General features: G+C 33.6%; 2 protein-coding genes across 4 annotated transcripts in view; both read left to right on the top strand.

Annotated features, from left to right (window-relative positions):
- Positions 1–20,986, top strand: LOC143206561 (heat shock protein 68). 2 transcript variants are annotated; one of them, XM_076419169.1, is made up of 11 exons: positions 1–86; positions 202–310; positions 369–593; positions 1,490–1,660; positions 5,819–5,965; positions 9,940–10,105; positions 12,206–12,411; positions 15,686–15,840; positions 18,079–18,280; positions 18,336–18,609; positions 20,616–20,986. In XM_076419169.1, exons 2-11 carry the CDS (start codon positions 211–213, stop codon positions 20,857–20,859), a joined length of 1,890 nt encoding a protein of 629 aa, XP_076275284.1. In that variant the 5' UTR covers positions 1–86; positions 202–210; the 3' UTR covers positions 20,860–20,986. The 2 variants fall into 2 exon arrangements, with proteins under 2 accessions (XP_076275284.1, XP_076275285.1); XM_076419170.1 differs by having other exon boundaries at positions 32–86; positions 180–310.
- pyd (zonula occludens-like protein polychaetoid) overlaps positions 1–25,799 on the top strand; it is a 118,347-nt gene that overhangs the window by 2,615 nt on the left and 89,933 nt on the right. The gene's annotated exons all lie outside the window — the stretch shown is intronic.

Genomic DNA, 25,799 nt, shown 5'->3' with positions numbered 1-25,799 from the left:
TTTTCATCGGGCTACCGTGGAAATCTGTTCAAGTCAAAGTCAAATTCAAATTCTCAGTGTTGTTTAGTGTTGATATATCCTTAACGGTAAGTGGACATACATTTCACTGTTTTCTACGTATTTCTATCGAGAATATTACATTGTTGTTTTTTGAATCATATTATAAACTATTTCCTTAGAAATATGAAGAGTTTTTTTTAGTTAACGAAAATGGTTCGAGGACCTGCCATAGGTATTGATCTCGGTACTACGTACTCCTGCGTGGGCGTTTGGCAGCAAGGCAAAGTGGAAATCATAGCAAATGATCAAGGTGAATATCATTCCCAGACGAAGCTATATTCCGGATTAAAACAGTTAAACAAATGTAGGAAACCGTACGACTCCAAGCTATGTGGCCTTCACGGAAACAGAGCGGCTTATTGGTGACGCTGCGAAGAATCAGGTCGCTATGAACCCGAACAATACAGTTTTTGATGCTAAGAGGCTCATAGGAAGGAAATTCGATGATCCTAAGATACAACAGGACATGAGACTGTGGCCTTTCAAGGTTATCAATGACAGCGGAAAGCCCAAAATACAGGTGATGTTTAAAGGTAAAGACATAAAGTATGAAAAGCGTTTTTCGGAGCATACATATGCAACATTATTTATACAATCTTTTTGTGAATCATTCGAGTTCAAGTCCGTCCAAATGTTATTTTTGTCTGTTTCCATTTTTGTTTATTTGATGATTAAAACACACCTGCTTTCTAATACTATGTAATATTTATATATACTCGTATTATAGTGCAACGAAAAAAACACACAATTTACATCATTTCTACTACGATTCTAAAAACATTTAACAAATGGTTCTATATTGCTTTGGTTACATTTTTAGAAACTATGATCGCATTTTTCAAAATTGGTCCCTTAAATTCGAAGACAGGTTGAATATATGAAACATGCGAAATGATGTGGATTGAATTTGTTACTCTTCAAGAGTTGCCTTTTTGTGATAATGAATCTAAGAGTCAATAGTTTCAGCGTTTTGAATGAAATTGTTTTACGCGAATGATACATAACAGTCAAATAATATTCTTTGTTCCTTGCTCACAATTTGGCCAACAACAATATTTACTTTTTGCAATCTTACTTTTTTTTTATCATAGTCGTACTAAATATATACGTCTTTCTGTAGTAACTTTTAACAAAATTTACATCATAATGTCATTCAATGAGATTTATAACAAATGATATTTTCAGTTCCTTTTTTGTCAGATACATAGCGTCTAAAATATATCGCATCTCTCAGTAAAGAAAAATGCAATTCGAGTCTTTATAGCTTCGACTTATTTCAGAGATCAAATAATATGCGAAATTTATTTACAAACATCCTGGTAAATGGTGGTTATAGCAGATATAAATAGCTTATTGAATCATTAAGAACAGATTGACATAATTTCGTGTTTATTTTTTCGATATCTTAACCAATACATTATATTTTTAGATGAAGTGAAAAGATTCGCACCTGAAGAAATCAGCTCCATGGTATTAATTAAAATGAAGGAAACCGCCGAGGCTTATTTAGGAAGGACCGTCACTGATGCTGTAATTACTGTGCCCGCTTATTTTAATGACAGTCAGCGTCAGGCCACGAAGGATGCAGGAACTATCGCAGGTAACAAAATATTTAATCAATATAACTATACATTAATATTATGTATTGTATATCGAAATTGTCAATTTAACAATCTTCAAGTTTATTCATCAAGTTATTACTCACCCAGAGTCATCAGTAAAACATCAGTTTTTGTCTCATCTGTCCAGTAATATTAATTAGTGACAATTTTATTCGGTTCAAGTAGATCATAATTGATAGACTACAAATGATAATTTTTGATTATTATCACTGACATCATTCTGTAAATGATGCCAGTGATAATAATCAAAAATAATTTATTGCAACAAAAACTATTATTTTTATCGTTGAAATACATAATTGGTCGCATAAGTTGTCGTAAAACACCTTCTGGCCTTTAATCAAATACAACCAAAGTACTTGCTTTTGAATCATATCCACATTCTATCAACATTCCACAATTACGAGACCATTGCCATCTTGCCGTTGATATGAATATTGATCAAATAAGGTTTCAAATTCTTCATCTTCAAACTCTTCCAGTAACCAATTATATCTAAATCGCTAGATTTTTGACGTTTTTACGTGTTTTTGGTAAATTCAGCAGCATTTTTCGTTGAAGTATGAATGTTAGTATTCATATTTCTGGTCCATAGTCTGTTTTTAGGCATATTGTCCATTAAAATCAATGCACTTTTCCATGTGTTTTGCATAATTTGGTAACTTGAGAAGACACATTTTGAACATATCACCGTTCCTTAGGGTGTAAAAATCATTGACCATACAACTTATTTTTACCTGTGTAAATGTTATAGTTGACTTTTAATTCATGATGAACATTTCTAACGCTTCCTTACGACAATCGACACCAACGATTAAATATGTTTCCAATGAGAGCGTAAATACAAAAAGTAAAATTTTTATCATATTGAGATTATATGAAATATCTTGAGAAAATATGATATTGTACCAAATAACATACATGTTCGATGGCAAGAAAATTATAAGACATTGAAATGGCATACCTTTGACATGGTATGACATTGACATTGTAATACGATAGATGTCCCAGGTAACATAAAAAGGCCACAAAATTATTTTGGAAAACCGTTGTATGAGATATTTTAAATATATCAGAAATATTTACAATTTTATATGAAAATATGAGCGCGCAGAAGAAAATAGAAAATTATTAACTGATGTTTCATAATTATGTATGTGGGAAATCAAACCCAAAATCTAAAGCCTCTATATTATTTATTTATTTATTACTAATCATTGCGGATTAACGTACAATTTATTTTTACAATAACTAGTCGTTTCCGTCTAACCTACAATTTGTCTTTATGATAACTTAAATTTAGGTATATAACTAGGAGGACCCATCGACCCTATCTCAGTCTAGGGTGAAATAATGTTTATATATGTAACTCTTGTATTTTTTAATATATGCACCTCACTACACAACACTACACAAGATCAGATGGTTTGATTCTATTGAGTCTGTTCTGGTGGTGTCCAAAAGCTGCAATATTTCAATTTTCTCATGAGATGGCAATTCTCTTGATTTCTTGACTGACTGTGAGTATCTGAAGGTCTCAATGTCGGTAATCAGCCCTATAGTATTTGGGTGCACCCACAATACCTCTCACGACTTTGTTCTGAAAAATTTGTATTTTATTTATGTTACTCTTTGCAGAGGATCTCCATAATTGAACTCCGCATGTCCATATAGGTTTCAGTATTTGCTTATATAATAGCAATTTATTATGTACTGATAATTATGCTTTTCTTCCAATTAGCCAGTACATTTTCCTATATTTCAATTCCAGTTCTTTTCTTTTCTTCTTTATATGTTTCTTCCAGCGAAGTTTTGCATCAAGATTCATTAAGAGATATTTAGCGTTATTGCTATATGGAATGATGGTATTATTTAATGTTATTGGTGCTTGTACAGTCTGTTTATAGACGAACTGCACATGTACAGATTTACTTTCATTAATGTATTAATATATAAATTTACAGTGCTGTTTTCCTAGTAAATTCACCTCATTGCACAAGGTCAAAATGTTTTGATTTTTTGAGTCTGTGTTCACTTCTGGTGTTATCTAAGAGTTGTAATACTGCGATATTAACATGAGAATGGAGTCTCTCCTCATGTCTCCTTGCGATCATCTTGATTTCCTGAGTGATAGCTGGCATCTAAAAGTATCGGTATAAGTAATCAATCCTATAGAATCTGGGTGCACCTACAATACTTCTTATGACTTTGTTCTGCAAAAATTAACATCTCCATAATTAAATTCGGTATGTCCATATAGGTTTCAATACTTGCTTGTATAATAGCAATTTATTATGTAATGGTAATTTGTTTCCAATTAACCAATACGTTTTCCAATATTCGAACTCCATTACTTTTCTTTTCTCTTTAACATGTTCTTTCTAGCGAAGTTTTGCATCAATTCCTTCAGAGGGAAAACCGTATTTTTTTAATTAGCTCTAACCCTCAAAAGATGCGTGTATAAATTTGACAGATGTCGGATCATTAATTCGTGAATTATAGCATTTTGAGAGAAGCAACTTTTTTACTCTGAAAAAAATGGATAAAAAGGAATTTCGCGTGTTGATTAAATATTGAAAGGAAAAAATACAGTTGAAGAAAAAACTTTGCTTGATGCCGAATTTCCGGACACTGCCACAGGAAAATCAACCATTAACGATTGGTATGTTAAGTTTAGACGTGGTGAAATGACACTCTAAAGATATCAACTGAACGCGTACATCATATCATTCACGAATATTTGGGTATGAAGAAGCTCTGTGTAAAGTGGGTGCCGGGCGAGCTCAATTTTGACCAAAAACAACGATGAGTTGATGATTTAGAGCAGGGTTTGAAGATGATCAAGCGTAATAAACCCAAGTTTTTGCATCGATATACGACAATGGATGAAACATGGCTCCATCATTTCACTCCGAAGTCCAATCGACAGTCATCCGAGTGGACTGCACACGACGAACCCGTTCCAAAGCGTGGGAAAACGCAACAGTCGCCTGGAATAATATAGCGGGATGTGCATTGAATAATTTTCATTGACTACCTTGAAAAGGGAAGGATCATCAACAGTGACTATTACATAGCGTTATTGGACCGTTTGAAAGACGAAATCGCCGAATAGCGGCCGCATTTGAAGAAAAAGAATGTGCTGCTTCACCAAGACAATGCATCCTGTCACAAGTCAGTGAAAACGATGGCAAAAATCCATGAATTGGGCTTCGAATTGCTTTCTCATCCACCGTATTCTCCAGATCTGGTCCTCATCGACTATTTCCTGTTCTCAGATCTCAAAAATATGCTCGCTGGAAAGAAATTTTCGTCGAATGAAGAGGCGATCGCCGAAACTGAGGCCTATTTTGAAGCAAAGGACAAATAGTACTACAATAATGGCATCGAAAAGTTAGAGGGTCGCTGTAATCAGTGTATCACCCTTGAAGGGAATTATGTTGAATAAAAAAACTAGTTTAACCCAAAGAATTTGCTTTACTATGGTAGGCCGGGGACTTTTCAATTGACATGTTACAGTATCATCAGCAAATTCTGATATTTTTTGTTTGCGGTATATCACATGTGTAGAGTAATTGACCCCAATACACTTCCTTGTGATATACCTGCTTTTACTTTTTTTATTGTAGAATAGACTAGAATAGAATAGGATTGACTCGAAACGTTCTGGCTCTAATGTAAGATTTTCTTCTCAGGATTTTCTATTCAGGTTTTTTTTCCTCTATGTACTATCAAATTATTTTAATTTTTAATGCAGCAGTTAAAACAAATTCAATATATAATATTAATGAATACGGTATATGTATTTAAAATATCGTATATTAATTGATATAACACATAATAATATACAAAATATACTTGATACAAACATTACTAATGACCGAATTTCCAAATCGATAAAACCTGATAATTTCCAACAGCTTGGTACAAGCCGAATATAAGAATCGATCCGTAACTTTGCGTGCCATTGAAAATGTTTAACGTCGTCGATTCCATGAAATTGAAACAATGAAAAAAAAACACAAAATTGATGGTTTCTACTTTTTCTTTAACTCAGCTGATCGATATTCGTCATCATACGAATCGAAATGTCACCGGGTCATCAGGTTCTAAATTTGCATCGAATTTTGTTCCAGGAATAAATGTCTTGAGGATCATTAACGAGCCCACTGCCGCGGCCCTGGCATACGGTCTGGACAAAAACCTACGCGGCGAAAAGAACGTCCTCATATTTGACTTGGGGGGCGGAACCTTTGACGTCTCCATCCTTACCATCGACGAAGGTAAAATATGAGTTACTAACCGTAATAAACTCCATTATCGATCATTGTATTCTATTTTCGTAACTTACCAAATATATGTATTAAGGTAACACGTATGCGCCTGTACGCATCAGACGAATCGGACGTCATCGTCCATATAGTTTATCCAAAGTAGCAAACCTACGTCATCTCAATTTATGACGACAAAACGGCGCAATGTTGCCGCATCACCTCTGGGTTTTAGTTTATTTTGGCTTTCACATATAACAAAATTCTAGTCTAAATAAATTAATGAAACAAAAAAGTTATCAAATACAATTTATTTTAATATTACAGTTAATTATACAGCCATAATTATTTATAGCTTAGAGTTGATTCATTACATTTACATTGAACTCTTTTCCACACCTTTCATGAGGTGAATGTATTTTACTTTCATTAGAGAGACCTTTTTACGTTTAGTTTTTGTTTCCGTCGATGATGTGTTTCCTTGTCTAGTCATTTTGATATCACCGATTTTTTTAATTTCATTTTCTGCTACCTGTGTACACCATTCTTGAAAAAATTAAACAAAATACCTAAAAGTGTTGTTCGTTTGTCCTATGTGTGTTCCTAAACCTAGGTTTTGCGGACTGGTTCTGCGTATGACCACAGAGGTTCTTAGCCCAAAAATGTCAATATAAAATCATTGTCATATTTAAAGGGATATCAACGCCGTTGACACTTGCTTAGACTCCAATAAAATAAAATAAAAGTTAGTAGCACAAGCAAGTAGAAAATCAGTGTTTTTACCATTTAATATACTTCACTGCACAAGATTACATGGTTTCGTTCTCTTAAGTCCGTGTCCTATTTCAGGATTATCCAAGAGCTGCAGTACTTGGATGGTACTAGCACTCCCATATTGAATGAAGTCTTTCCTCATGTCTTGTTGCGAATCTCTTAACTTCCTCTACGACAGTTGGAATTCGAAGGTCTCGGTGTAAGTAATTGTTCCTGTGGTATCTGGATGTATCCATAATATTTCTCAGGACTTTATCCTGAAATACTTGTATTATAATGTAGATTTCCTTCCAAAATAAGTATTTCATTTCGAGTTCTTCTCTTTTCTTTTTGAGCATATCCAACGAGAGCATCAAGCATCAAGATTCATCAAGTATCCCAGTGTCATCAGCAAATACAGCCATAGTAATATATTCTAATTGTGATATGTCAGTCACATGTATAGAGTAGGTAACATACCGGACCCAAAACACTGCCTTGTGATACACCTACTTTTGTTTCTGTCATTCTTGAATAAGTTTGTTTTTGTTTAATTCTAAACATTCCGGCTGAGATATGGGACTTTAAGAGTTCAACGTATTGCTCTGGTAACATATTATGGAGCTCAAACATGCTTGATGGCTCCTTATGTCAGACTTTATCGAAGGTTTGCGCTACATCCAAGAACATAGATGAGCAAACTTTTTTTCTTGAGAATGCAATAACAAAATGTTGTTAAAATGCAATGCATCATATATTATCTACAGTCGCTGTATTGAGTGTGATCCAATAACTATTCAATTGATATCATACAAAATGCAACGACTATGAATTTGACAAGACTTCAAAGGCTTCATATAGATGTTGATTTCACTAACTTGCGGAAAATAATGTGCTTCTGACTATCTATTATTGATAAGACGAATATGTCTCTCTTTTTAATAAACTAAACGAAGCCTAATTTCTCGAAGCCTCACTTTTCACACTCAAAACTCACACGACTAATGTAAAAAAAAGTATGAGTTTGGAGTGAGAGTTCTACAGAAACATAATTCAAATATTAATTTTGGTATTTGAGATAAGAAATGTTTTTTTCATCAATTATATCAGATTGTAAATATGGTGGCGATGATAAGTGTAGATAATTGCAAAAAATAAGTATTCAATGAAAAAATGTAATTTCCAAAATATAATTTTGAACCTTTGTATTTGCAAAAAAACTGAATCTTATCAAAAATGAGATTACATACATAATATGTTAAAAGTACGTTCTTGGCTTACCATACATTTATTTTCAGTATTCAGTTCAAACTATATAATTCTGACCCAATATCACCTTGAACTTTGTTTAATAATATAATTCAATTCAACCAAGCGCAATGATATCATTGTGATGACATAATAATTTGGCAAATCGATTAACAGTTATCTCAATAGTTAAAGTTAAATAATCCCACTTTATGGTTAATAGCCATATCTATAAAAAATATTATGTTTTTTATAAAATGTTCCTCCTAGCATATGTTGATATTACTGAGTTTGAATTTCTCATATTTTCAAATTTAATAACAATTAATAAAATAGTTTTAAAATAATTAACTGTTACAGTGCATTTTACATAATAAAATGGGCATATAAGTCGGTTATTCTAAATTAAAAAGGTTATATATGCGTAATGGTTCTAAAATAATTGTCAGATATTTGATCTTACCCAGCCTGGTTACTGGAGCGACTGGGATCATTTTCCAATTCTAGGACAATCACAAATTTGAAACAATCACAAACATAAATTTACAACCATGCCCCAGCAGGATTCGAACCCGCGGCTATCGCAACAGTAGGGGGACTGTCCCATCGCATTTACCACTGCGCCACCAAGCTAGCTAATTTCAAATAATTATTTAGTAGATACACGAGTTTGCTAGATAGAGTTTACGTCAATCCTGCAAAATTTTCTAAAAAGTAGTAAATGGGACTTCCTTTATATGTTAGGTGTAGAACGGCATATTTCGGGTCATTTCTACGAATTTGTTTAGCCAAGTATTTGTTATGTTTATAGTAGATATACATGGCATGTAACAAATATGTTATATGGCTAATATGTCCAATATTCAAATCGGATGGTGTTAGACGTTTTAGTCTACGCATTTCACTGTCACTTCGCATATTTAGCTGATTAGCGAGTACATTGGGATGCATTGACACTCTTTTGAATTACTTCACACAAACACGTTGAATTACACTCGTTTTAGTTCTAGAGGAATATCGCGTTGTATCACTTCATTTGGAACACAGTATGGAGCGTGTATTAGACTATATTAGACTTACTAGCGGTTCTCCATAGTTTTATTCTATATGACCAAAAGTACAGGAATGTTTTATTTATCGGCTAGTCAAACGAATAAGAGTACCAGCTGAATACCATGGTATTTCTGACCAATTCATAATGCCCATGTGCCCCATGCTTGACTTCATGTAGTATGCAATTCGGATCATAGGATTCTCTTGGGATTCTCATACATAAACACGGTCGCTTATAAGAAGCAATATAAACGATGTCTTGAGTGTCAAGGTTTTATGATCGTTGCACGATTTTTATGATATTTCACAGCTCAGCGCTTACTTTCATTACAAAGAATTCCGCAATCGTAACCCTTCCATGATTTGTGAAGCTCCTGCCGTTCCGCTTTTGTTGAAACAGTATTATTCCAGTGAGTGTTGATTTCTGCTGTGACTTTTGCTGCAGTATATTTATATTGACAATCAAGTTCCAAAGTTAATTTTGAGTTTCTGTTGGATACAGTTTTAGGTAGATACTGTTACTAGTGAAACATTAAACAATTCAGATTATTTCGTCACAGATGCTGCCGCTAAGAGGGCACCACCAATTTTTCCTCTTTCAAGTCTGAGAGATCACACTTCTCACCGATTCCTTGTTTTAATTTTTTGTTGTTTTAATTTCCGTCGCAGGACAAGGCGTATATAATACTGAAATATTGACACAAGCCACAAGACTTAAAGACCACAAGATGTAAATTGAACATACGCATCACGTTATTTACACGGCTGCAGTGTTGCCAACATGCAGTAAAATGTATTATATTGCACGATGTTCATATTATTCTACCTATATGTTCATTCTAAATAATAATAAAATGTAAATGATATTTTAATAACAACTAATCAAGAATGTCAATAATAAATAATAATAATTGTATACTGAATAATTTTAGGATCGCTTTTCGAAGTGAAGTCCACTGCTGGAGATACCCATTTGGGCGGTGAAGATTTCGATAACAGACTAGTAAATTTCTTTGCTGAAGAGTTCAGAAGGAAATTTAAAAAGGACCTCACTAAGAACCCGAGGGCCTTGAGACGCCTCAGGACAGCAGCAGAACGGTAATTTTTTTGGTTTCTTGGTTTTATTCAGAATTATTCACTGTTTGTATAGATTAATTATTGAACTCTGCAAAAATTAACTTTTACGCCTACTTTTAACTAATTAACCATATATATACGCTTCATGTATATATATATATATATATATATATATATATATATATATATATATATATATATATATTATATATATATATATATATATATATATTTATATATATATATATATATATATATATATATATATATATATATATTTATGTATATATATATTTATGTAGTAAATGGAAATAGGCCGAAATCAAACAGTTACGGCTAAATTATGTGACCATTATTTATTGAGGTTATAAAATATACAATATATAAATACACAAATAAATAAAAGGGAGCGGCCCTGGTTTTACCTGAAGAGACTCTTGGGCAGTCATTGGTGATACGTCGGTTCTGAACGACCGTACTTATTCTAACTGGGTGATTCGGTCTATTCTTCGTTCATTCTCAAGCCATAAATATATCGTGAAGAAGGGTTTTTAGTCAACATCTGTATCAACAAATATAGCAGAATCAGCAGCGAATATTATATACTTTCAATAAAATTATACAATTAAAAATTATGTTGAAATTCAGTTAAGAGACGATATTCTCTTGGCAACTACTACTCGAATCTCAAATGATTTTGATAAAAGTCATATTTCAGCTAATGGAACTATCATAAAGTACCAGCCATTGATGTATTTGTTCTTCTCCGCTTGTTTCTTCACGAGCACTTTGGGTCTCATTTATGTAATATTTATTTAGTTATTTACTTTTAAGTACTTTTCCAACAAAATATAAGGCTTAACAGGTCAATTGAAAAGTCACCATCCTACCATAGTAAAACACATTTTTTTGACAAAATTAGGTTTTTATTAAACATAATTCTCTTCAAGGGTAATACAGTGATTACAGCGACCCTCCAACTTTTCGATACCATTTTTGTAGTACGATTTGTCCTTTGCTTCAAAATAGACCGCAGTTTCGGTTGTCACCTCTTCATTCGAAGAAAAAATTTTCCCAGCGAGCATTCTTTTGAGATCTGAGAAAAGGAAATAGTCGCTGGGGGACGGATCTGGAGAATACTGTGGATGAGGAAGCAATGCTTGGTGAATCAGCACTTCCTTTTTCTTCAAATGCGGCCGTTTTCAGCGAGTTCGTCCTTCAAACTGTCCAATAACGCTATGTAATAGTCGTTGTTGATAGTCCTTCAGTTTTCAAAGTAGTTAATGAAAATTATTCCATGCGCATTCCAAAATACAGATGCCATAACCTTGCCAGCTGACTGTGGTGTTTTCCCATGTTTTGGAGCGGGTTCATCGTGTGCAGTACCGTCGGATGATTGTGGATTGGACTTCGGAGTGAAATGATGGAGCCATGTTTCATCCGTTGTCATATATTGACGCATAAACTCGGGTTTAACATACTTGATCAGCTTCAAACACTGCTCCGAATCACCAACACGTCGTTGTTTATGGTCAAAAGTGAGCTCGCGCGGCAGTCATAGAGCTTTCTTATACCCAAATATTCGTGGATGATATAATCTACACGTTCAATTGATATCTCTAGAGTGTCTACTATTTCAATCAATTTACGGTCATTCAAAATCATTTTGTGGATTTTTTAAATGTTTTCTTCGGTACCAATCTCTTTTGAGCGTCCACTGCGTTCACCGTCTTCGGTGCTCATTTCATCACGTCTAAACTTAGCATACCAATCCTTGATGGTTGATTTTCCTTGGGTAGTATCCGGAAACTCGGCACCAAGCCAAGTTTTTGCTTCAACTCTATTTTTTCCCTTCAAAAAGCAATATATTGCTTCACTCCAAATGCTTTAATTCACAAACTAATGATCCGACTGTCAGTAATGAGCTGTCAAATTTATACACGCATCTTTTGAAGGTTACGGCTGACTAAAAAACATATGGATTTAATTCTAGTAGCGCCATCTATGTGTCAGTCTGGGGACTTTTCCATTGGCCTGTTATATATATGCCTTTTGTCAAATATTTTGTACCTTTAGTCGTTAGCTATAATATTGATACGATAACATGCATATAATTTGTAGAGCGAAACGTACACTGAGCTCCAGCACAGAGGCTACGCTAGAAATTGATGCACTTTATGAGGGTGTTGATTTCTATACCAAGATATCTCGTGCTAGATTCGAGGAACTCAATTCCGATTTGTTTAAGAGTACCTTGGAGCCGGTTGAAAAAGCTTTACGAGACGCAAATATGGATAAAAATAAGATACATGACGTTGTTCTGGTTGGTAAGTATAATACAGCCCGCCTAAATTTAACAAACTTATTTCTCTAGCCAGATTATTTTCGATATGTTGTATTTCTTCAAAACGAACGGATGATCAGATTTAATTTAATATCGTTGAAAATTCTTACTATATGTCCAGTAAATAATATAAATTATTGTAATATATTTTTAATATACCAGGCCTATAAATTAATTTTAAAGGGTCCACAACAGATGGTGTTCTGTGTAAGCATTAAATCGCATTACATACATTTGTAACCAACCCCATGTTGAAGCGTCACGGACAGGCTTCACTTTTCAGTATTTTTCATTTAGTCGAAGTGTGTACAACTGTTCCTTTCAGTGCGTTGAAAATATCTGGAAGTTTTACTTTTTACTTCAATTTGGAGAAAAAGGTGGCTGAAGATCATTAAATGTTGCTTAAGGCTTATGCAACAATGTTTTATTTATTTACACATGTGAATACTGGGTTCTACGTGTTAAATATGGTAATTTTGATACCGAAGACAAAGAAGACGAGGATTAAAAGAAGATAAATACGCGATGAAGTCACAATCGAATACAATTGATGCGTTAAAGTCGAGCATTGCGCTAAGCTCGGCAAGGATACGAGTAAAGACACAACAACGTAATTGCAACACATTGCAATATGTGTTTTTTTGAAACCGATGAAAACATACTTGAAAATGTTAAAAAGAGAAGTGCAACCCCAGCCATCATATTTTTCAGGTCTTGCTCCTTCGGATTACTTTTTGTTCCAAGGCATGAAATTTGTCCTGTCTTAAACAGTGGTTCACTTCGTAAGAAGAAAAAAAATAGGTCGATTCATGGATAGCCTCAATAGATATGCCATTCTTTCGAAATGGAATCGGTAAATTGTCTGGAAGATGAGAAACAATAACGGCTATCGATCGGCAATATTTTGAATAAAATATATCGTACCGATTTAGCGTGATAAGGCTTCAAATTAAAAAAATCCTTTAAAGCTAATTAATAGGCCTAATATGTGTAATATTCAGAAGATCACTTCAGTTAAATTATATAATATTTTAGGGTAGATTGATATGGGTCGGTGAATGGAGGTAAAACGAAATGAAACAGTGGTGTTTACATTATGTGACCGTTACTTATTGAAGTAATATGAAAATGTGGAAAATACAAAATAGATTAAACGGATGGCAGCGGTGTTACCTGGAGACGAGGCTTGGGCAGTCGATGGTGGCACGTCTAAACCAAACGATAGTCGAGTACTGAATGATCGGAAATGCCCTTCAATAACATCTCAGATATACGTCTCTGGGTTGCCAGCTATTCGTTATCGGGTTCTAGTTGGCCCTGCTGGCACCCTGCACGTGTTCAACATCTGGAATTATATTTCTGGGTATTTTGTAGACCGTTATTCCACTATGTAAAATTTAACATGCCTCAAGGTCGTTACAATACTCCCCTGTCAGAATTTTTCATACAATTATTTTAAGCAAATAAAAATACAAAAGTGTATGAAAAAAAATCAAATACAAAATACTGATTACCAAACAATATGTGTTGCATGAAAAGGGCTTTGAAACATATGGTAAATCGAAACGGTTGTGGTTGGTACGGTTGCGATCTGGTACGGCTGTTGATATCTTCAGTCCTACAGATACCGTTGCTTCATCGTCGCTTTGGCACTTGAATGTGGCCCATCGACGACGTTGAAAACAAGCTATTTTTCGGACAGGGCTCCCGTAATCGACGCTGTGGGATGATCGATTGTTCGTCGACGTGGTAGCTTATTTTCTTCGACGATGAGACGTTGGCAATTCTGGTACCTCGGATAAGACATGACGAGTCTACGGTGACTGCAATCGGTACCTAGCTTCTGGAGCTGCTCTGTGACTAATCCGTAGTCACATACGTTACGGTAATTCAGAAAAATCAAATAATGGCGGTATCCGACCGAAACTGCCCGAAGCCTTTCAAATCTAAATGTCTGCCATTATGACGGAGACGGCGAGAGAAAGAAGACATTATGATTTAAACATAGCGCCGAAAGAAATGTTTAGCCGAGACGCTGATGATTAAACAGTGATGTAAGAATCTCTAAGAGTTCAAAAGATTGTGAGCGAAAAAAATAAAATTCGGACAAAAAAATTAGAAAAAAAATTATTAGGAAATAATGAAATGAAATTTAAGGTTCATTGTTCCAGCACCAAAATAAAATTTAATGAGGAACAAATGTTTGAACGAATGTAATGTTGAAAGAATAACGCTAAAATCGAAAACGACTCGAATTAAAAATTTTGAAAATGTTGAAACAAAAAATAAAACGGCCATATAAAATACACCATGTTACACGTACCCTCAGTTCACGAGTCCAAATCTAATTTTGCGAAAGATCACGTCGGGGTCACCACTTTAGGGTAAATGATGTGACTCGGTGAATGGAGGTAAAATGAAATGAAACAGCGTTGTTTACATTACGTGGCCATTATTTATTGAAGTAATATAAACATGTGGAAAATACAAAATTGATAAAACGGATGGCAGCGGTGTTACCTGGAGAAGAGACTTGGACGTCAATAATATCCCAGATAAGCATCTCTGGGTTGCCAGTTATTCGTTATCGGGTTCTAGTTGGCGCTGCTGGCACCCCGCCCGTATTCAACATCTGGGATTATATTTCTGGGTATTTTGTAGACCGTTATTCCACAATGTAAAAATTCGACATGCCTCAAGGTCGCTACAATATTATGAGATAATGTTCTCCGACATATTATGTTATAATATATTTTTAAAATGATTACTTTTGATTCATAGGTTTTGTGTTGTGTTTTCTCTCTACATGACTTTTACAATATAGTGTTGTATGTAGTTTGGTTTCAAAGAGATTACATTGAATATTGAATATTTATTAAACCAAATGGTCTTTAATTCATAGACCAAAATCTTTTAAACACTAAATATCCTTGCAAATTTCATCTGGTTTATTTAATAGACTTCTTCATTGTTAATACGCGGTTAATTAGGTATTGTTTCTATATAGCATGTTGATAATTAAGCGACAATTTACAACATATTTTTAAATCTATAAATAACATTTACATCAAGAGAAAAGCAATTATTTAAAGAAATGGTGTCAGCACGATATGTGTCAACGTTCTGATAATAAATCATATTAGACGTCACAATTTAAAAATAATACAAAACATAATAATTAATTACTATGTTAATTACTACAAACCTCAGGCATGTTTATTTTGGTGTAGTTTAGTTTTAAAACACATATATTTCAGGTGGATCAACAAGGATACCTAAAATCCAGTCCCTATTACAAAACTATTTCCATGGAAAGAGCTTAAATTTAAGCATTAATCCAGATGAAGCGGTGGCTTACGGAGCAGCTGTCCAAGCCGCTATCTTAAGCGGAGATCAAAGCTCCAAAATACAGGTAGGTTTATTTGGAATTTTCGATAAAAATAGGCCAGACACATAAAATATACAAAACTTCCAGACATAAAGGTATGTTGCTAATACGTTTTAGATTTTCCGATATAATAACTTTGTTAATCCTGGATGTATTTAACCAACGAATATATACAATATAATCGATTTAGAGCTCGTTTGTTATATTAAAGAGGTTACAGATTTTCTTCCTTTTTAATACAATAAGTTAAATATGTTTAATATTAAGTATTATTAAAAGGCCCCAATTATATAAAATATTGCTAGATGTTGAAATAAATTTTGTGAATTTTTTCTACAAAATTGGTGTACTTGCCCTAGTGAATGCTTGAAGAACCGATCCATTTTTAATCTTTTAGTAACAAATAAAGACCGGTAGGAAGCAATATCACTCTAAAAAATAAACAAAAATATTGAGTATTCCGGCCATTTATATTTACAACTTATTGTTGTTATCTAAATTTCTACTACGATATTCTAGGTTGGGGATTGTTACATTATTCACTCTATTTTCATCTTCAATGTTAATTTGATGTAAAGCTATACTACTTTGTTATCATTGAAACAGCAAATCACCCATAAAAACACCTTCGCAATCTCTTTTTTCAGTTTGCAAGACAGCAATTTCATTCCTTGTATCTCAAAAATCTTGGGAATGGTTTATTCTCCCTTACATTAAACTTTTTTCTACGTTATCTATGAAGTAGAGCTCTAAGCGCGCTGCTGTATTTCTCTTTAGTTTGCATTTACTACCTGTGTACATCTTTCTTGATAAAATATATTTAATCACTGAAATGTCCCTAGTGCATTTATCATATTTCAAAAGAGTTAATATTCATCCTCACCTCGTACATTCTAACCTAATGCTCATGTATAATTCTGAACAATTAAACACATAATTATGCACATAAATTGTTTACATTCTATAATACTCCTACTGTTAATGTATAATAATTACGTACATACGTAAATTACGTTACGTAATTATGTACTTATAGTTCTCCCTACTCTCATCACCTTGTCAGGGTAACTGTCAGCAATGAATCATAATTCCACATTTAGATTCAATCACTGTCACTTTCGGAATCGCTATTCAAGTGTATAACTAAGCTGGTAGTTTCTGATCTATCTAGCATTTGTTCACACTTCCACCATTTGTCAGTTTCTTCTACAGTATGTATGATCGAGTTAATCCAAACCGAAGGCGTTGTTGTAGAAAATGCTTCTTTTCACATATCCAGGCAGTTCATCCTTGTATATCTTTCTCGACCTGCATGTCTATTGTAATAATTATTTGCCATACCGCATAACAATTCGATTGGATTGGATATGCATTAGAGTAGGGAGGAAGACATAATATACTCTGACATATTGTTCAGCCGTCTGATCTACAATTTATCTTCTTTTCAGGCCTATTTCTAAAAAAATACATAATACGCAATTAAATATTTAATTTATATTTACCGAATAACAATTTGGAATAGTCCACTCCTGCGATTTCTTAAAACTTAATTTTTGTATTCGAAGCCATTACCTAATTGCAGCCTCTCTCGATACACTTATTGAGATCTTCTCCACCAGTATATTTTGGTATGGTGCATTATCCATAACCCCATAATGCCACTGATTATTTCTCCAAATTATTGAAGAGCTAATTTTCAAACCACAACAGAAATATGTTATGGTTCATTTCTCACTGATAGTCACCCTGAAAACCCTGAGCCAGAAATAAAACCATTCCGTTTCTAGCATGAAGAACAAATGTTATGACAAACAAAACCTCATCAATTGTTATTCTAACATTCCTGTTTCGTCACTCTCTTCGCATGAGGACCCCATTTCTTTTCGGTGAATCCAAAATTATATTGTTTATCATTTTTTGAGATATTTTAATGTTTTAATATTCAATGCAACTGTAACACAGTAAAAATGTCTTCAACAAACACTGCAACAAATACACATTCTCATTTTCCTAAATTACCACCTTGTGTCAATGCTAAAATGGCTTTTTAAAGTGGTTTAACATAACAAACTGGCTTAACAACATATTTCAAATGAAGTTCTTCTGCATTAATACGCTTTGTTTTCGTTTTCATGCTTCATCAAAAGCAGCTTTACCCAGTTTGCGAATTATGAAAAACCTTCATATGATAAGAACACGTTCCAATCGTTTAATGATTGAACTGTTTTCTATACTAATCTCATTTCTTTCTTTTTCCAACAGGATGTCCTCTTGGTGGATGTCACCCCTCTATCGCTCGGAATCGAAACGGCCGGTGGTGTCATGTCGAAAATCGTCGACCGTAACTCTAGAATCCCTTGTAAACAAACTCAGACCTTTACCACCTACTCTGATAATCAACCGGCCGTTACTATACAAGTTTTTGAGGGAGAGCGAGCTATGACTAAGGACAACAATCTGCTAGGTAAGAAAAGACATTGGAAAAATATTTCGTTAAATTAAGACTTTATGTAAAACAGGGACCTTTGATTTGAGCGGCATTCCTCCAGCTCCAAGAGGCGTACCCAAGATCGATGTAACGTTCGATCTCGACGCCAACGGCATCCTAAATGTAACAGCTGTGGAAACCGGCACGGGCAGATCCAGGAACATCACCATTAAGAATGATAAAGGACGTCTGTCTCAACGCGAGATTGAGAGGATGTTATCAGAGGCCGAAAGATACAAGGAAGAAGATGAAATGCAACGTGAAAGAGTAGCCAGTCGAAATAAGTTGGAGAGTTATGTTTTCAGGTAAATTATTGAATATGGATATAATCACAAAGAAAATTAAGTTACAAGCAATATAAAATAATATTATATAACAAAAAATCAAAACAGACATATAAGACAACTACTTCCGAACCGTTTTAATTTAATTTTTAAATATTAGGCGCTTATATGTATTAAAAGTGTAATGTAAAGTAATTTTATCTGTTAATCTGTTTTACAAATTAATTTATTACTACAGTTTTGTTGTACTTGCATTACAAACAAAGACAAGCAAAGCGGGATTAATATATCAGTACGAAGTTCCCAAATTAAAATAAAACTAGTCTATTCAAAGTTTTTTTAGTAATACGTCATGGAAATTTGTGACGTCGAAACATTATAATGTTGCCGCATCAATTATGAGTTTTAGTTCAGTTTCGCTTTGACATACAAGAATTTTGATTTAGATTTGTTTTATTTACATTCAACTCTTCTCCACACCATCCATGAGGTAGAGTTTCTAGGCGCGTTTTTTTATGTAGTGGTATCCCCTGGAGGCCTAATCCACTTAATTAACAATTACATATCTGAGAAACGTAATTTATTTTCATTCGAGAGCATATTAAACTTTTTACGTTTAGTTGCTGTTTCCTTCGATGGTGTATTTACTTGTCAACTCATCTTGATATCACTGCATACTTTATTTCTTCTGCTACTCTCTGTGTACACACAACATTCTTCATAAGATTAATTACTGAATTCTGTCTAATGCATTTACCATTATCTACGAAACAGTTAGTATTCATTATCTCCTCATACGTTCTAACCTAATGCTCATGCTTAATTTTGAACAATTAGAATCATATCTGTATACACAAATCTTTCACGCCCTACAATACCATTTTCTACAGTTATATTCTTTTAGTTATATACCTTTAGTTGTTTCCACTCTCACCACTCTGTCTAAGAAATTTCCAGCATTGCTGCACAGCATTATTACATATCCTGAAAGTTTCCTTCAGTCACTTTCACTTTCCGACTCACTGTCCAATTCGATCACTAAACTGTTAATTTCTAATCGGTCTAAAACATCTTCGCGATTCCACCATTTATCAATTACTTCCTATATATGTCTTACTGAGTTTATCCAAACAGAAGCTGTTACGGTTGCCAATACTTCCTTCCACATATCCAAACAGTTTTTGATGGAACATCCTTCTCGACCAGCAATATATCTGAAATTAATTATTAATAAATACAATGACCAACAATACCTAATTGAATACTATTATAACTTTTACCTTTTTCTATACTATATAAACTATATATAAGGAGGGAAATAAACATAGAATTTTTTTTGAAATGACACATTTTATTTAAAAAGTTATTGAATAAAATGAAATAATAAAAATAATTTCTCTATGCCTTTCTATTTTTATAAAAATACTAAATTTAAATTAATTACATATTTGAATAATTAACAAGATTTCCAAGAAACATATAAATAAACATTACCGTAAAAAAACTAGAATCTTTTAGATAAAACCCAGCCAATATAGTTAAAACCAAACGAAAAAGCCGCCACTCTATAAGAAAGCAGTGAAATTCTTCAAAAAAGCTCCAAATATGAACAACCATGATCGCTACTATTCTTGATCCACAAATCCCATTAATGAATTGACTACCTCGAGCTTTCGGTTAACGTATTGTACATTTACTAGCCTAAAATGAATGGATTATTTTACTTTTAAGCTGAAAGAAATATCAGTCAGTTTGATTTACATATACTCTTATATAATTATACATTCAATTTTCCTTGTCATTAGATCATTAGGGTGGCGTTGATAATTTTATATTTTGTTTATTTGGTCCAGGTCTACTTTTGTTAGCAAATTTAATTATACTGCTCTTACATCTTAGCATTACTATTTATTTATTTGTAAACTGTCGGAAATCAATAGAATATATTTTATATTCTAATATTTACATTCAAATAGTAAACCAACAGAAAATATATATAAAAATAATTTATTTCCTCGTTGTTTCAGTTTGCGACAAGCGGTTGATGACTCCGGCAATAAACTGAGCGAGTCCGATAAGCGAAGGGTCCAGATTGAGTGCGACAATTCCATCAAATGGCTAGATAACAATCAGATGGCCGAAAAGGACGAATACGAATACAGGCTGAAGGAACTGCAGAATATATGCTCCCCCATAATGACCAAACTGCATAGGGGAGGCAAAAATACCGGTGGCGATCAAGACGGTCCAACCATCGAGGAAGTGGATTAGATTCCCGTCCCGATCTGTAGCAGTTTCTTATTTGAATATGTGCTGCTGGTGTTGATATTACTTTATGCTTGCCACTATTGATCATTCCTAATGTTACACCATAGAAAAATATTTTATTCAAACAAAAGTGACTTTTATTTTTATAGTGTACCAAACTAACACTTTAGATATTTCAATTTAATTAAGTAATTGTTTTTTGGCCGCCTTGTATCATCGTAAAAACGTTCATGAAACGAAATGCGAAATTATGAATAATTCATGAGCGAAAAACTACTCCACGATATTTTCCGTATTTACTTTACTCGGACTTATTACTTCATAAAAAAGGATTTGAAGAAAAACTTTTAAGGCCGGCTTCGTGGCGCAGTGGTAAAGGCGACAGGACGGCCCTCCTATTGTTGCGATAGCCGCGAGTTCGAATCCTGCCGGGGCATGTTGTAATTGTTTAATATTTGTGATTTTCTTAGACAAGAGTGTAAAATCCGACAAGGAAAATGATCCCAGTCACGCCACTAACCAGGCTGGGTAAGACCGGATGTCTTCTGGGATGATTTTTAAACTTGATCACTTGTAGGCTTAATGCCGAGAACCGGGGTTCGGATAGTCCATAGGAGTAGGTCCAGTACAGATAAACCCCTAGTTGGTAAAAGGAGATTTTAAAATATGTATAAAAAAAACTTTTAAAACAGTGTATATGATGTAAGCATTTCGTCGCCCTCAACAATGTGTATTATTACAAATTATTAACAACGGTAATTTATTTCTGTGAAGATCATTTTGATGCAAGTATTTACTATTTCAACTACCTTCATAATATGTAGTGTATATCAAAAAGTAATATTGAGGTAAATAACAACATCCATCAAGTTTGAGGTTACATTTTATTTCTTCTATTTATTGTATAATTTTGAGTATACGAATCCGTAACAAATGTATTCTTGTTTCAGTTAAATAATATGGAAAACTGTATTTAATACACTGTAATGGTTTTAGTTTTTGCAAATTCACATGGAGTCAGTATATAGTCCTACAATATTATGAATAATACCAACCAATTAAAATACAAGCCTTCGAAAAGAATCAAGTTCCATCATGCTTAGATAAAAATAATAGTAATACTTTCATTCATTACTTTTGTGAAAACTTAATCATAGATTGTGTCTTAATTATTAAATATAGGCAACACTTACTTGGAAATTTTAACCTTTTTAGTCGATTATGGGTAAGTTCGAATTATTTACCCCGATAAACACCCGTCCCATTTTTCCTTTGTCTCTCTTTCACTTTGTTGGTAGCACAAAACTTATTTTATAACTATGAAATTTAATATAGACAAATCAAATAATATCAAAAAGCGTCAAAAAGTTCGCACGTAGACAAACTGCCAAAATGATGGTTAGGAAACATTGATTGGCATCAACGTTTCTTAAGGCGTCTGATTAGTGTTTCATTAAATATGGAAATTGAATACAATAAACAATTTTAAAATAAATATTTTTTTAGAAACCCGTTGTCGTACATCATTATTATAAATAAATATTTTTGTGATTCTTTATTAGTGTCATTATGCTCATTATTAATTGAAAAAATAATTAACCGTCCGGTCACTAACCAAACACCATTCGTTCAATTACCCGGTACCCGGGTACCCCACCTATAGTGTGGCAGATGTGCAAGTTATTAATGTACTGAATAAAAAACTGAAATTTTTTCTGTGTAAACTGGCTATGTGGCATATGAAATAGCTATAGGGACACAGTTTATAGTCCTCATAGAAATAACAATAGCGGAATGCGGTAGAAACATTACAATGGATAATTTCTTCACTACTATTCCACTGAAAAAATTTTTACTATCTTGGAACTTGACAATTGTTGGCACCTTGAAGAAAAATAAAGCATACATTCCACCAGCAATCACTGTATCAAAAACGCGAGAAAAATTATCCACTTTGACTTTCAAGAAAAATTACGCTATGTAGTTATGTGCCAAAGAAAACAAGGTAGTAATTATGCTATAATCAATGCATCATGAAGCTAAAATTAGTGATAGTGCAAAGAAGAAACCCAACAGAAAAACTGGTCAAAAGCTGGAGTAGACACGATGGATAAAATGCTTGGTAGAAAACGATCAACTCAAAGGTGGCCTCTAGTATTTATTTACAATATTCTCGATATTGCCTGCCTTGCATCATATATTCTGTATTATGAGAATAATAAAATGATTGTTAAAAAATCGTATGAACGGCGATTATTTTATCGGCAATTTGGCAGAGAGCTATGTACTCCATTCGTTGAAAGTCGTTCGAATAATGCACAAATTATGAGGCATTGCTCAACGAAAGTGGCGATTGAATCTCTTCTTGGTCGAGCTATCAATCCGAATGCGCATCAGCGAACATCATCTGTATCATTGACACCTCAGACGCAGCTCGATTCAACTGGGAAGAAAAATATTACTGGTGTATGCTATGAATGTCTCCAAAGTGAATTTAAAATATAATGTAAATAAATAAATAGTAAAAGAATAGAGAGCTATATTAATAAAATAAAATAAAACGGAGTTATGTATTTCTTACTTAAATAAAAAAATATTATAAACTGTATTGTCTGTTATCAATTTAAAAGTCAAATTAACTAAATACTTTAATAAACAGTCTCTGAAGTGTGTATAAACCCGTCGTTCATATACATTAATCCTAGTGGGTACCCGGGTACCTGGATATTGAGCGGGCGGGGTATCAAGTTTGATAGTTAATAACGGCCATAAAAAAAATTTAAGGAGAAGTTCTTATATTTTACCTGCGGATTGAAATGGATACCCGGGTACCCGGTCATTGACGGTTACGTGTATATTGACATATACGTGTTTAGCAAGGTATTAGAAATTTTAATAAATTCGAACTTGATGAGGTGCTGCTTTGCAAGCGCTTGTCCCATTGATGCGAAAAGTTGATAGTCAGACGGGACAAAATCTGGAGTGTACGGCGGGTGCGATAATATGTCTCATCCAAGTGCTTTCAACGCTTCCTTGACCGTTCTCGTGCTGTAAAATCATTTTACCGTGTCTTCGTGTCCATTCTGGACGTTTCTCAATCAATGCATGGTTCAAATTAATCACTTATTGTCGATAGTGATCACTATTAACTGTTTCATTAAGTTTCAACAGTTCGTAATACACCACGCCACTCTGGTCCCACCAAACACAGAGCGACCCAAATAATTTGGCTTTAGACTGGATCGACCGTCTTCACCAGGTGAAAACCATGATTTTACTTGCTTGAGGTTTTCAAAGTAAATCCCCTTTTCATCACCCGTCACTATTCGATGCGGTAATGTCTTCCGATCATACCTTTGAAGTAGCATTTCACACATTCAATTAATATGATTCGAAATCGGTTGATAATCGTTTCTTAGACCACATTTAAGCTTCTACCAATTGTTTTTGAATTTGTATTGGGGCTCCATCCAGCAACTCTTGCAGTTTCAAGATTCAAACTTTTTCGATCTACCAGAAAGTTATTTGTCGTACATCTCGAAATCATCACTTTTGAATTTTCGAAATCACGTCTCACATGTTTTTATGGTTAGAGCTCACTCGCCGTAACTTTCTACCGGCCAACAATGATTTTCAGCGGCTTATTTGATTAAATAAAAAAATAATGCGCATCGCAAATGCATATTTTCAGCATTATACAATTTTAAATTAAATCAATCTTTTTAGAATTCCTCTGACGTATATTATTGTTATAATTCAATATTTTTGTGATACCTTAAAAACATATTATTGCAATTATCATTACTTATTCTCATTTCCCTCGCAATATTTCAATTTCACATATTTAGTCTATTCAACAATAGATCTATTTTTACATAATTACAGAGCAATTGAAGTGCTGCATAACCACACTATATGGCATTAATCACAATATTATAATCGAGGCTGACAATGTTTAACTTATGGTTTGACTAGATTATGATTTCTATTAAAGGCCCCAGGTTCTAACAGAAAGTTGTGATCTTACAAAATGAGTTCTTGATGTTAATGCAAGTACAATACTCGTTTTCTTTTATTCGTCAAATCTGTCTTTGTTGTAATGCCCGAAACACGCATGGCCTAAAGGTTCCTTAATGGAGATTAATAATAATATCCATAGAGTAATAGAGAGAAAAATCAATAGAGGTCTCTCGCGAAAAGTTTTGCTTTTCCCAACATCCAGATGGGGTCATATCGGCCATTCCAGTAATTTGATTGGCTAATTTAAATCTACATTATAGGCATCTGTAAACAACATTTCGCTGTGAAGACATTCGACTGGTTCTTTGGTCCAAATACTACAAACACGACGATTGCCTCTCGGGCTGGGAGGGAGAGGTTATGAATTGATAAAATTGATAGAATTGATAAAATTGATAGTATCGCGTACTTAAAACGTAACCCATAACGTTACGTTTTACTGGCCAATAAAATTTAATTTAAAAACTAAATTAAATTTTTTAAATAAATGTATTAAAATAACATTCTATATAAAGATAACATATATAAATATGCATAAAAATATATATACAAATATAAAAGCTATATGAGAAATATTAATACTATTAAAAAATTAATGCGGCCTAATTATTTGTCTTTGTTTTCTAATGCAGGTAGTAGACTTCAAGATTTTCATTGTTAATATTCTATTACTGTATTAAATAGAACTAAACACTTTTTTAATTTATGCACAGCTAGATATTTCATTTTATCAACCATCATCACCAATCACTAAACATGAAAACATAATCACTTCACCTGAGAATTAAACAAGGAAAGTAATGTCACCCACACCAGTAACCTTGATGAGTAAGACCGGATATTTTCTGGAAGGATTTCCAAGTTGAGCATTCGCCAGTCGGTAGGCTTAATGTCGAGGACTGTAGTCTAGATAAACCCTAGTT

The sequence above is a fragment of the Rhynchophorus ferrugineus genome, unplaced genomic scaffold, assembly GCF_030347505.1.
Source record: "Rhynchophorus ferrugineus isolate W39M unplaced genomic scaffold, kcgeb_rfMv2 rfM1, whole genome shotgun sequence".
Classification (NCBI taxonomy): Eukaryota; Metazoa; Arthropoda; class Insecta; order Coleoptera; family Curculionidae; genus Rhynchophorus; species Rhynchophorus ferrugineus.
Note: the sequence above shows the minus strand (reverse complement) of the source record. Positions and strands in the feature narration are given on the sequence as shown.